This window comes from Hippopotamus amphibius, chromosome 8 (genome assembly GCF_030028045.1).
Source record: "Hippopotamus amphibius kiboko isolate mHipAmp2 chromosome 8, mHipAmp2.hap2, whole genome shotgun sequence".
Classification (NCBI taxonomy): domain Eukaryota; kingdom Metazoa; phylum Chordata; class Mammalia; order Artiodactyla; family Hippopotamidae; genus Hippopotamus; species Hippopotamus amphibius.
The window spans coordinates 133686349-133701019 of NC_080193.1; the positions used below are offsets into that span (position 1 = coordinate 133686349).

The following is a 14671-nucleotide window of genomic DNA, read 5'->3' on the forward strand; positions in this document are numbered from 1 at the left end:
AGTACACCGTGATGGCTACCACCCAGTTGTTTTTTAGGCTAGCCTTTCCGTCCAAGAGAAAACACATACCTCTCAGTCTGTTTGTTGGACCCCAGTTTGGCTGAGCGAGGAGAACTATATGGTGTCTTCGGCACATACTGTACATATGCAGCCCCTGTGGCCACCCACTAACCACAAAAGTGCCCAGCTGAACTGCTCAGAAGAGCCTACTGCTTTTTTGTTTCCTTTCAAGCCAGGGCCACGGTTCCCAAGATCTTCCTAAAAACCCCCGAGATCCGCTCAGCCCCTCACCTATCCACCAAGGGAGCCCACACTGTTCTAAATGGCGGTCCGCCAGGGGCTGGTGTGTAAGGAAGGGGCAGGTGCGCAGTGGGCTATTTTCAGTTGCTGTCAGCTCAGTCGCGAGCTGCACATACTCAGGAGGCAGGCAAGTCTTGGTCGCCTTTCAAACTCTGGGCAGCCAAGAGACATACACCTTTCACAGCTGCCAGGGCAACCAGCTGGCCAGTCCTCCTCCCAAGACGGGAGCAATGAAAACAGTGTAACCTGGCCAGCCACCATGCCAGCAAGCAAGCTGCACCTCTCATGTCACTGCCCGGGTTATTCTGAGCTGCGCTTATTGACACTCCATGGCAACACAGGAACAAAGGACCAGCTAGAGGGATTTAAAGGTCTTGCAAAAGTTGCTAGGAAAGTCAGCCCAGCCTTCTGTTTTCATAATAAAAGGAATTATTATTAGATTACTGTTGTTTGCTGCTGTTATTATTTGTGAACTACCTGCAACAAAGGTCTTCTCTTGGAACTAAGGGTTTTGTTTTTGTTTTATTTTTGTTTTGTTGGCCACCATCAAGTTGCTATAGTTTTGGGATGCCTTTGAAAAGGCAGCATGTGGGCCTGTCTGCCCCGACCCTGCAAGAGGACTAGTTTTTCCTGTCCCTGCACCTCTAATCTTGCTGTAGCCTGTGATCCACTTCTACCACACAATTCTCTCAAAGCGCACAAATTGCGTCTAATTAATCTTTCAATAGTTCTCACTGCCCTCAGGACCCAAGACAAACACCTCACGCACAAGGCCCTGCCAGGCTAGTAGGGCCTCAAATCTCAACCCGAATGCCTTCTGGAGGCTGCTCTGCCCAGGCTGCACCACGCAGGCAATGCCCTCCATTCCCTCACTTCTCTGAGCTTGGTCCTTCCCTTGCCTAGAAGGTCCTTCTCAGTCCTTCCTTTACTAGTCAATGCCTGTTCATCCTTCCAAACTCAGCCTCCCTGGACCACTATTCCCAACGCCAGCACGGTGCGCCACGAAGGCCCTTCCTGCCGACATCCCCAGTGCCTTGCTGTAACCTTTGCCTCCTCCAACTAGACAGTGACTCTTTGACAGCAAAATCCCCTTCTGGGCAGGCTGACATCACCAGTGCCTACCGGTGTGCTCATGCTAATTTATCAACTGAAAAGATGTAAGATTGCCCTATCACTGATTTTCTTTTCCCAAACTTGGAATAAATTCTTTGAAAGGATGTGCTTTCTTACCCTGTCCCCAGCCCAGATCAGGTCCTCGGTCTCTATCTTTTTTGTATCACGATAATTATTTATTCATTCATTTGTTAAAAATACATTGGGCACCAACTACATGCCAGGCACTGTCTTAGCCACTAGAGAGAAAACAAAGACCGCCACCAAGTCCTGACCTCTCTCACTTTGCGTGGGTGACTCCTCACCACCACCCTGTTACGGTCCAGCTGGAGTAATGGCTCTTGAGAGGTGAGGTAACCCACATACAGAAACACAGTCAAAAGGAAGAAGATGGCTCACGACATGTTTGACTCTGTCTCTCTCCTAAGAAAGGCTTGATTCCTATGCACGGCCAAGACCCTTCCTTTCCGAAGACACTCTGACTAGCAACACTATTTAATTATCAAAAATTACCCTAACCCTTGGCAAAACTGACAGCATGAAGCATATGAACTAGGACATGACTGTCTAACTCCACACAGTATTCTGCAGCATTATATACATCACAGGAGTCAAAGTGTAAACTGGACTGTTGGGTTTTTTGTTTTTTTTTTTCCTATCTATTCTGTACAACTTTCCTGAATGGGTCTTATTTTGTTGTTGTTGTTCAGACTGGCTTGGTGTAAGTACCAGAATTCAGAAGGTAAACAAATGCAGCAAATAATAAATAAAAGAGGCTACTTGGGCTTCAAATCGCCGTTTGGATAAAAAATATAGGCAGAGGTTTTTGTTTTTGCTTTAAGGTGAATTTCACCAGCCCTTTCCAAAAAAATTTCTCGTTCTGTCTCCTACTCCTTCTCTCCTTCCCACATCCCCCAATATACCTATCCTCAGAAAGTCCATGCTCCACTCTAACCCATAACAAAGAATTAGATGCACATTACCGTGGATCTAGGAAACACCCAGCTCTGCAGAGCTCAGATTCAGCTGATTAGAATCAGGCAGCAGCTGTTTCAGTGTTATGACCACGGCTGAGAAGGCACAAATGTAAACTTCCCTCTTCCTGTCAAATCAATGGCTTGCAGAGAGAGGATGGTCAGGCTACGTGAAGTTGTAAAAAAAATAAAATGAAAGGTGTGGGCCAGCTTTGTTGGAGACTATCTGGGTTAGCTGTCAGAGCCTTCACCTGAGGGCAGCAAGGACTTCTGGGCTGTGAGCTCTTGGGAGCAGACGGGAGGTGTCTTTCTTAAACTGTGGGTTATGACCTATTTGTGAGCAGTGACATCGATTTAGTGGTTCAAGACAAGGTTTCTTTCTTTCTTTCTAAATGAAATAAAACTGAATAGAATAAAAAAAGAGAAGAAACAGGAGTATATTGAACATAGTAAGAGTAATCACTCTTTCACGAACTTGTCTTTTTAGATGCTTGCGGGTCATACTCCAAGATGTTTCTAAGTGTGGATGCTCTGGGTCCAACTCTAAAATGTTTCTTACTGTGAGTCACAGTGAAAACTCTGAAGGCTGCCCCGCCCTGTGTCTTACACTATCTTGGAATTGACATGAGTTCTGAGTAATTATGACTACTTCATATAACCATTATCTATGGAAGCCTGCCTGAGGTCACGCTGGGCTGCAGAGGGACGTTCAGAGCACAGCTGGTAATGTTTGGAAGTCAAAAATTAATTTTTTTATTTTTTTATTTTTTATTAAAGTATAGTTGATTTACAACATTGTGTTAGTTTCTGGTATCCAGCAAAGTGATTCAGTTATACATACATACATATTCTTTTTCATATCCTTTTGTATTATTGTTTATTACAGGATATCGAATATATTTCCCTGTGCTATACAGCAGGACCTTGTGGTTTATCTATTTTATACATAGTAATTTGTATCCGTTAATCCCAAACTGCTAATTCATCCCTCCCTCACCCCCTTTCCCCTCTGGTAACCATGTTTGTTTTCTATGTGTTGAGTCTACAAACTGATTTTTTTTTTTTTACAAACTGATTTTTAAATGTTTTGTTTTCCTTGGTGTTTACTTTTCAAGAGCAAAAGTAGCACGCGTGCCATCCCTACAAATCTCGTGCTTCACCAGCTTTTCCATGAAGAGGAGATGGCATCCATCCTCTCCCCCTTGAGACCGACCTTTATAAAAGAAAGGCTTAGAAGCTATTGCACTGCCCACTCACTGTGGACCACAAGGAAACCATTTAATGAGCTAGGGCCTTGGATTTGTTTTCCCATTTGTTCAATATTTGACTCTGATTGAATTTTTAGAGTCCTCTTCACACCCTACCACTAAACTCCTCTCATATAAATGCACTGAATATGAACATTTTATAATGTTCACTGGGAAAAAAAATTGGATGTGGCTTTAGTTTAACTACCCACAGCTGAAACAAACATTTCCCAGGAAGGAAAAGCTGAAAGGAAGCTTTGTCACAGCTCACCTTGCATCAATAATATACTCATTCTGTTAGGTGAGAAAATGTCCTCATAGTGGCCAACAGCTCAGTACATCTCATCTCTCTCCCCAACAAATCTCTCATATGATGATGTGTCAATGAAAAAGATTTTAGTCTGAACAAAAGGGATAAATTATAGTACTGAGAAATGAGAGCAACAAATTTAATACTGGGACATTTCTCTTAGATTCATTCACCCCTTCAGGAACTTCCTGAATTCTCAATAATGAGAAATTCAAAGAAAGGCTTATTCTGTTCTTCACCCCCAGTGGCAAAGAGGGGCACCGTTGTGGACCCTAACAAAAAGTCTATTGAAGTGATCTCCTTCCTACCCTCACTGGGTAATGGAGCTGGAAAGTCTGAGTAGTGATGACTTTGGAAATACTAAAATCAAGTCAACCCAGAAAATAATTTAGTACTTAGCAATCTTCTCTAGGACAGGCCAAAATCTCTTGCAACAAAACGCTACAAAAGTCCAGCCTTCCTTGCTGCAATGAAATCTAACTATGGCTTGCAAATTTAATAAAATGTGGGTCATCTTAGCTTTGCAATATTTTTGAAGAAGCAATATTCCACTTTAAGTAATTTGTGTCATGGCTGTCCCTGCAAATGCTCACAGGGACATAAGTAAAACCAAACAAGGAGGTTCTGGAACAAAAATGGACTTCTCCCGGGTGGCATAATAGCAGTATTAGAGCATGATTAGTCTTATTAATGGGAAGGAAAAGGAAGGATATACGGGTAATTAGGGCTCAAGTGCTCTTCTCTGTGAGAGCAAATAAAACTCTTCCTGCAGCTAGAGTTGTATATATAATGAACATGAAAAATGAATACTGGTATGAGAGACAGAGAAATAAAAAACACAAACCCAAGGAAAAGGGACTCATCATTTACTATTATAAGCTCTCACCACAGCCTGTCAAATAGACTAGATTGAGCTGGATTCTAGCATGTACCAGATGCAATATGAATGTGGATGTAGCTAATTTAGGGCACCAAAAAATGCAAAATTCTGAACAACACTGCTAATGACTGAAACTCTAACACCATTCCCCAAAGTATATCCCACCTTTTGTTGGCTGTATAACCTTAAGCAAGAGCTTTAACCAATTAAAAAGCATATGCCCACTACCCTATCTCATTAGGGTAATGATGAGGATTATGGGAAACAATGAATATAAAACAGCCCAACATTTGGCACATATTAACCACTCAATAAATATTACCTATAAATCATCAAAGATGTAGTTACAGTAAGCAGTATTTTCCAAACTTATCAGGTCTTTTTTGGCCCCAGAGCGTATAGGATTCCATAGAAATTGAGAAATGTTCTAAAGTACACTCACACTAGTCAAACTCTGCCAAAATCACTGTTTGGGACCTATTATTTGAAGTGTTAGCATTATATCTCATCAATATTTAAGAGACATTTGGGAGCAATTTGGGAGACAAAGGGAAAGAAGCTTTGTTTTTTTGTTTGTTTGTTTGTTTTTAATAGACTAAGAGGAGTACAATACCCTGCAAAATATATTAGAACAAAATCTCTACGATTTTCTTATTTATGCACCAAGAATGCCATCTAGCTCCATTGAAGCCCAATTAATAAGGTGCCGTAGCTGCTCTACAAACATCAAACATGGGTCTGTTTCCTTTTAAACCTGGTCATCTAAGACCCTGTGCTAGACAATCTATGAGGCTAATATAAAGCTTTTAGTTCTCTGCCCTATTATTTACCTCTTTTGGTTAACATTTTATACTTAACATTTGCTTTATGACTAATTTTGAGTATATTAGTGCATTACAATTAAGGGTTCTCCGTGATTTTTTTTTAATTTCTATTAAGGATGCAAAAAAAAGTCTTTTCACAGAACATGCTACAGATAGTTAACTAGGAGTTGAGTCATTGAGGGAAGACAAGACTAAGGCCACTACTATTATGATTAAAACACTCTAGTTTGTAGCTGGATATTCTGTTTAAACAAAATAAAACAAAACAAAAAACTATTGCGACTAAAAGATGATGTGTTCTTTTCCATACTTGTAAACATCCTAGTGGTGGTGTTACACTCAACAGCAAAACCTTAGTGGCATCCATTTCCATTTCAGCCAGACTGACTCGTTTCATTACAGATCTTCACTGTGGCATTAAGAGGTCATTTGCTGGATTCTCTGGGCAGCTTAAGAGCTTAAAGCAGGAAAAAACAACCAATGGCTGGGTTGCTAATGTTGTTCCATAAATGCCCTTTTCACCTCCTCCTTTCCCATCCTCTCTCCACTTCCCCTTCTCTATTCATACTACATTTCCACCTCAATTTCTCTTCCACTCTCTTTTTTTTCTATTTTCTATGAGTCCACCAGGAGAGCACATGAAACCTGAAGGACTGTCCTACCATTCAGAACTGCTACTGTAAATAGGGAAGCACATTTGGAATTTGGAGGGATTTCATTTCACAATGGTCTTTAGATTTCTTTTTTATAATGATGATATTGTGTAGCAATTAAAAAGAGGAAAAATCCTAGCAACTTGCCTATTATATCTCCAGACACTGTCAAGTGTCCCTTGGGGGATAAAATTAACCCCTCAGCTTAGACTACTGTTAACCCATCAAACCTTCCCAGCCCATTTCTTCTTATTAATTCCTTCACCCTAGGACCTAAACCCCTCTTCTGGTTAAAACCCCTCCCACTCCTTTAAACTTGTCACTTGAGATCCTTGTTTCATATCTTTTGGCACTAATTAAAATCACTGCAATATTATTGGACTGTATCAAACAACAAACTATCGATACCTATATTGGTTGATGATAGCACTTTCCAACAGAAACTTAATGTGAGCTGCTTTATGTAACTGTAGATTTTCAGAGTAGTAAAAAGGAACAGATAAAATTCACATTTTTTTATTGTCTTCAAAACCCAGTGTGTACTTTACACGTATAGCATATCTCAACCTGTATTAGCTGCACTTTGAGTGCTCAATAGCTACATGTGACTTAATGGCTCCCAGAGGGGACGATGCAGACCTATAATACGTGTCAATGAACATGGGAAGGAAGAAGGAACAGATCAAACATGATAAACCTAACACATAACAAAATAGATTTCTAGTACACCCAAGCACTGACTTTTTCACAGTGTTGGCTACACTAACTTGTCACATTATATGCCTCCTTGGAAACTTATCAAGTGTATAAAGCTGATCACCATACCCGCCAGGAGCCTGTAAGAGGGGCATTCGTCTTACTGGCCCATCTGATCACAACAAGGCTGAGATTCATTCCATAAGCACCACTCTTCACGGAGCAACCCTTATAAAATAAAGTGAGAACTGCTCAATGCACAATAAAATAGAGTTTGTTTATATATCTAGAAAGATTTATACCAACATGCTAAAAGCAATTACATCTAAGTGCAGGGAATTATAGGCAACTTTTATTTTCTTTTTCTCTTGATTATCTCTTTTGTGGACTCCACAAGGGCAGTACCAACCCTAAGTAGCTTTTTGCAAATTGGGAGAAGGGAGGATAGTGAGAATGAGTAAGAACCAGAGATGCCAAAGGCCCTGAAATGCCTGTGTGTGATCCCACACGGCTAAGAGTTACCCGGTACCCCTTCAGGCTCTCACTGCCCTGCCCACTAAGCATTCATTTATATGAAAAGCCTTTCATAAGTAATTGAACCTAATACCTATAAAGTATGTCTTACACTGTCTTAATGTATATGAAATTTTCTCAAAATATAACTATTGTGTATTATTGTGTAAATCAGGGACAAATAGTTCTCTGTTTTGTTGGGATTCTACCCAAATTTGTTCACCAATTCAGAAAATTCAATCACTGCAGGCAGGATCATTTGTGATAATTAAGTCACCGATACAATACACTAGCATTAATACGCTTTCTGGTTTCCAAGACATCAAAGACTATTACATACGCATATATTTTTATACATACATGTGTTACTTCATTACATCTTCTAGTGTACTCATGTCCAAACGACACTAGATTATATTACACTTGTCTATACATACCATTTTAATTATATGACATATTCAATTACATATTATTTTAAGAGAATTTTCTCTATTTCAGATAGGGAATTATATTGAATTTTTAAATTTTATGTTTATAAGAAAAGTCTGGTGTGCATAAGAATAACACTTCAAGAAAATCAAGGGACATGATCAATTATATACTATAAAAAGATGCTCACATGAAAAAAAGAAAAGAAACCTAGACAAAGACATACCCTTCATAAAAATTATTTAATTAATAGATCACAGACCTAAATGCAAAACACAACACTACAAAACTCCTATCAGATAACACAGGAGAAACCCTAGATGATCTCACTGAGTGTGGCAGTAACATTTTAGAGGCATGATCCATGAAAGAATTAATTAATCAGCTGGACTCCATTAAAATTAAAAACTTCTGCTCTGTGAGAGATAATGTCAAAAGAATGACAAGACAAACCACAGACTGGGAGAAAATATATGCAAAAGACACATGTGATAAAGGACTGTTATCCAAAATATACAAAGAACTCTGAAAACTCAACAACAAGAAAAAAAACAACCCAAATAAAAAAATGGGCCAAAGACCTTAAAGACACTTCAATAAAGACATACAGATAACAAAGAAGCACACAAAAAGATGCTTCACATCATATGTCATCATGAAAATGCAAATTAAAACAAAGAGGTGCCACCACACACCTTATAAGAATGGCCAAAATCCAGAACACTGATAACACCACAAGCTGGTGAGGATGTGGAACTATGGGAACTCTCATATACTGCTGGTGGGAGTGCAAAACATCCTTGGTGTTTACCCAAAGGAGCTGAAAACTTATATCCCCCCAAAAACCTGCACATGGATGTTTATAGCAGCTTTATTCATAACGGCCAAAACTTGGAAGCAATCAAGATGGCCTTCTGTAGGTGAACGGATAGATAAACTGTGGTCCATCCAGACAATGAAACATTACTCAGCACTAAAAAGAAATGAAGTATTAAGCCATGAAGATACATGGAGGAACCTTAAATAATACTAAGTGAAAGAAGCCAATATGAAAAGGCTATATGCTGTATGAATCCAACTACATGACATTCTGGAAGAAGCAAAACTATGGAGGCAGTAAAAGAATCAGTGGTTGGCAGGGGTTGCAAAGGTGGAGAGGGATGAATAGGTGGAGCTCAGAGGATTTTTAGGGCAGTGAAATACTCTGTATGATACTATAATGATGGCTATATGTCATTATAGTACATTCGTCCAAACCCACAGAACATACAACCAAGAATGAACCCTAATATGAACTATGGACTGGGGTGATTATGCTGTGTCAACGTAGGTTCATCAATTATAACAAATGTACCGCTTTGGTTGGGGGGATGCTAGTAATGGGGGAGGCCATACATGTGTGGGTACAGGGGGTATATGAGAAATCTCTGTACCTTCCTCTCAATTTTGCTGTGAACCTAAAAGAACAGCTTTAAAAAAACGAAGTCTTAAAAATGGGGGGAGGAGAGGATTGCTAAATCCTATAGGATTAAGAACAAACTAGTTTACAGTAAACCAAACAAGACACAGCATACTTATCCGACCCCAACTGTGAGCCACTTACCTTCCATACTAGGGGAAGGGAAAGCAATCATCATTAGCACAGGAAGAATCATCACTCCATCTGCCATTGTACAACTGTGGAGGGAAAAAAGACATATCAATAAAACACAAAAAAGTAACTGCAGGGTGACAAATTAAGCTTACCATCTTCGCACTGCCATTCAAGGCCCTTCTTACAAATCCCTCTCACATATGCTGCCTTATCTCTTAGCACATTTAAACACATACCCTTTACACGGATCTAAACAAATCATCTTAAAGAGTTAATCAGATTTACCTCCTACTGGTGGCCACTCTGAGGCAACTTTCTCTGAGGCTACCCTCTTACGAAGAACTCAAAAAGGACATGAAGAATTCTCAGTTATAAGGCCAAGCATTCCTGAAGGGCTTTATTTAGGTTTGAATTTTATTTTATCCCATTGAACACAAAATTTGGCACCAAGTTAAAAACTCTGAGAAGCATGAATAGACTGCTCCAACGTGATGCTAAAGATTATGTGACTGAATAATCCAAGCCAAATTACTATGTTTGAACCTACTTTTTCTTTAAAAAGGATTAGAGGTGAAGCAACCTACATCATCATATAGCCCCAAAAAAGAAAAAAAAAATAATAATAAAACAAAACACAAAACTATAACATACCCCTCATCTATGGCAAAGCAACATATTCTTACATTAACCTCAAATTTAACAAAGCATAGACACAATCAAGACAGGAAGAAATCATATACATTTTATTTTATTTTTTTTTGGGGGGGTACACCAGGTTCAATCATCTGTTTTTATACACATATCCCCGTAAAAAATCATATACATTTTAATATATGAAACTATAACGGAGAGAAAATAGGATACCTGATATACATTTTAAGTTGATATTGCCCTAAAACTACACTGGCAGAAGCTCAATGTTCTGAGTCAAAGGACTACAACAAAAAAGTTTTCCATTTGAATAACTCCTGTAAAATTCTGGAAATATGATGAGTTTGGTTATACTAACTCTATTACAAAGAATAATTTTCAAAAATTAAACCTTGACCTAGTTGCAATTTTCTGGATGGTAAAATAAAAAGAAAATGGGTAAAGTTCTTCGTGTGCTATCTTACTCTCATGGCTTTAGAGCAAAGAGCAAAAGCCCGTTGCTACCTAAGCTGTTTGGAATGGACACCTTCTGACTCATCTTCTTAAAATCAAATTTTTGGGTTAGTAGTCTGATTGTTCATTCCCCGCACCTCTATTCTATCTTACCATCCCTCACTTCAACTTGTCCACGATTATATTTCAGACTAACCCTTCTCTAACAGCAAGGTGAGGGATGAGGGTAGAGAGTTTAATGGACCTTCTTATTGTATTTTAAAAAGCACATGGAACTTGAGTGACCCCCATTCTACTGTTGCTGTTACTATTACTATGTTCCTATAGATCTTTTCTAGAGCAAGCCCTTATTTGATATAAATACAAATGCCTCTGGGGTTGAGGGGGGATGAGCTGGGAGACTGGGATTGCCATATGTACATTACTAATAAGACTAAAGCTATCAAATTGTACACTTTAAATATATCCAGTTTATTGTATGTCAATTATATCTCAATAAAAGTCCTTAAAAAATCCACAGGAAATACATACATACATACATACATACAAATGCCTCGCTTCACCCTGGGACTCTTATAAGCAGATATTGACCCCTCCATCACCATCTCATGTCTGTGCCTTTGAACAGAAACACACTGTTGGTTCCCTCCACCCCAGATGCCCTGAGCCTCCCGCTTCGCCTCTCTCCTACCCAACTCCCTGCTCCTATTATTCATGATCCAGCTCAAAAGGCAAGTGCTTGGTGCAACATCTCTCCATCAGCAGTGATTTCAACCCCCCAGCACTGGTCTACCACCACGGAGAAGCAATCGTTTGTCTGTGTCAATCTTCAGCACTAGCCTACTTGCCCCCAAAAGGGGTACGAGCATCCAAGGGCCGCACAAGACAATGCATTAAATTATGGGATGGAAATACTAAAACTTATATCTCACATCTAACAGAGTGATAAATAACTTGATCCTTTATTTGGTCTCTCTCTCAGTTCCTTATGACAGTCTACAAAAGGTAACTTGCAGAAGAAGCGGGAGTTACACAATGTGAAAGAGTGGACATTGTTAGCTTATAGAACACAGCCACGTGCTATACTCTTGAGGGTTTATTTAAGCAGAATTACAGGTTATAATGGCTAGATATAATAAAGTGAGTCTTCTCCAAATTGCAAGTGGTTCTAAAGATACCACAGACTGAATATGTTGTTAATGAACGTACCAGAGAAGTGTAAGAAAACGGTGGAGCTGATGTGGCTCTTCCTAGCGGTTCTTTGTTAACCAGTTTACTAGAGGAAAGCAATTAACATTCAGCTCAATGTGACATGAAGCAGGCTCCGCAAATTCAAAATTAAAAAATACATTAAAAACTGATTTGCATCCAGTATCATAAACAATAAACATTATCCCGAGTGACTTGAGATTTTTGTCAATAATACAATGTCATTACCATTAGCAATACCTTAAATATTTCATCTTAAATCTTTTTAAAGGTTTTACTTTATGTATGTTATATGAGTTTTACTTTACATAAAACTTATAAGCAACATACATATTAATGGTGCACACTCAAAAAACTTTTTAACTGATGGCATATATCATTAAAAGCCTTTGGAAACTACTGAACTATTTCAGTCTTATCTCTGAATTCCCAGTCCATCTTTCCTTCTCCCCTTCCTTCCCCTCTTTCTTCCACAACTATTGAGAGCCTGCTATGTACTAGAAATTAGAAACTTCAAATGATAAAGATATACAAACATGGTTCTTACTATTATGGAAATTACACAATCTCTCTGTGGTGGTAATCAAATGATCATCCAAAAGACTGCACAATTACAAACCGAATTGTTAGGAAGAAACACGGTTAAATAAGACTGCTAACAACGCAACCTGAGTTCTTCTGGAGGGTGGAGGAGCTTCCCTGGGTAGATTATATCTAAACAGGAACCAGAAAAATGAGTAGGAGGTACTACAAAAAGGATAAGAGACGTGAGCTAGTGTGTGTGTGCACGCGTGTGCGTGTATGTGAGCGTGTTTGAATTGGGGTGGGGAGCCCTCTGTGGTAGAGACAGGAGGGCACTGAAGGAAAAAGGCACAGCTTCTCAGCTTCTACACAGGCCCTGTGGCCAGGGGAAGCATAGTATATCCTGACGACTTAAGACATATTTCACATGTGAAAAAAACACCAGGCTAGGACACAGAGAGCCTAGAGAGAAGAGTTATAAGGAGAGAAAACCCAAGAAGACTGGAGAGGTAGCCCCCTTCCAGAACCTGGGTAAAACATGGCAAGCCCTAGTAAGCCCCCTACTCACCTCCCTGCGTTCACTGCTGTCACGGCCCCCCTCCATCCCATTCTCCCAGGCACGCCAACCAGCCAGCTTCCTGCCTGTCTCTGGACCTCTGCTCCCAGTGATGGAGCCCTTCCTTCAGGACCCAACCTGACACATTCCTACTCATCCTTCAGGTCTCAACTTAAATGTCACTTCCTTCTAGAAACTTGCCTAAACCTTCATTATGCCCTCATTACACTCTCATACAGCACTTTGTTAATTTTCTTTCACAGCACTTATCGTAATTAATAATTATATACTCATATTTGTGTCTGTGCTTTTGAACATCTGTCTTGTCTTCCTCATTAGACTGTAAACTTCATGGTAGCAAAATCTATAGTCTATTTTTGTTCATCGCTACTGGAGCCAAGTAGGTGCACATTTAACACTTGTTGAATTCAAATGTTCCCTGAACTAATCAGCTCAATATTTTTTTAATAAATTTATTTATTTATTTTATTGGCTGTGTTGGGTCTTTTTTGCTGTGCGCGGGCTTTCTTTTTAGTTGCAGTGAGTGGAGGCTACCCTTCGTTGTGATGCGCGGGCTCCTCATTGCCGTGGCTTCTCTTGTTGTGGAGCACGGGCTCTAGGCGCGTGGGCTTCAGTAGTTGCAGCATGTGGGCTCAATAGTTGTGGCTCATGGGCTCTAAAGCACAGGCCCAACAGTTGTGGGGCACGGGCTTAGTTGCTCCACAGCATGTGGGATCTTCCTGGAGCAGGGATCAAACCCGTGACCCCTGCACTGGCAGGCGGATTCTCAACCACTGCACCACCGAGGAAGCCCAGCTCAATTTAATTTTAATTTCCAAAGAATCAGCAATCCCCCCTCTCCCCCACCCCAACACACAAGCACATATACACCTGCAAAGGAATAGCACGATCAAAACATTTATCAACTTTGTTAACTTTAAGCTCTAGAATTTAGTTCAAGCAATAATAAAAGTCAGCAGTTAACAAGTTTCAAGCTTCAAAACCAAGAATTCTTTCACTATTTAAAAAATAATTCTAGAAGACAATCACCATTGGCGATTTTTCCTGTCACAAAACCAACAGAAGCCCATGCCCCTAAACACCTTTTAACTGATTATTATTGTGCAAGCAAAATTAAAACAATAATTTAGGTTCCTAAATAGAAACCAGGGGAAGAAAAGGAGTTATAAATGCAGGCTTTCAAACTAATCTGCTGTTTATAGACAGCTCAAAATCTGCCAAAAATCTTTGGGGAAAAATGTCAGCATCATTTACTGGTTGCCATTTTGTTCAGTGTCTGAAGTGTCTCTGATGACCAGTTAACTCAGCTATTAAAAACGGTACTTTCAAAAGGAAAGGGAAAAGAAATGTAGAAAAGAGAATGTTCTGGAATAAATTCCCTGATCACATTTTACTCATGAAAAAAATCAATGTGCTAAAGTCCCAACTTGAAGCCCCAAAGATCTATTTCTAATTTTAAAATATACTAAAAAGAAAACATTGTTTTTAAAAGTAATCTTCAACTCCCTTGCACTCAAGTATTTTTGGCTAAGGAGTTTCAGACGTGGGCTGGCCCAAAAGAGGAACTGGTAGTGGGAAAAGAGAGTGGCAATAATTCAATAGTTCAGAGATGTTTTATTCCAGTGGTTTTTAAAAATTTTGTCTCAAGAATCTCTTTGTACTCATGAAAATTACTGAGGACTCTAAGGAACTTGTCTATGTGAGCTATTTCTATCAATATTTACTC

The 14671-nt window shown here is 39.5% G+C and overlaps 1 protein-coding gene across 2 annotated transcripts in view; it reads right to left on the reverse strand.

Moving 5' to 3' along the window:
- ACVR1 (activin A receptor type 1) overlaps positions 1-14671 on the reverse strand; it is a 124146-nt gene that overhangs the window by 42614 nt on the left and 66861 nt on the right. The window contains exons 1-2 of one of the 2 annotated variants that reach the window (XM_057746049.1): positions 9543-9587; positions 7127-7225 (exon numbers count right to left, since the gene is read on the reverse strand). Coding sequence is in view for 1 of the 2 variants with exons in the window: in XM_057746048.1 (XP_057602031.1) it covers positions 9543-9609 (67 nt within the window). In the remaining variant the exon portion in view is untranslated. Of the gene's footprint in view, positions 1-7126; positions 7226-9542; positions 9617-14671 lie in introns of those variants that run through there. The other variant, XM_057746048.1, reaches the window with a different exon arrangement.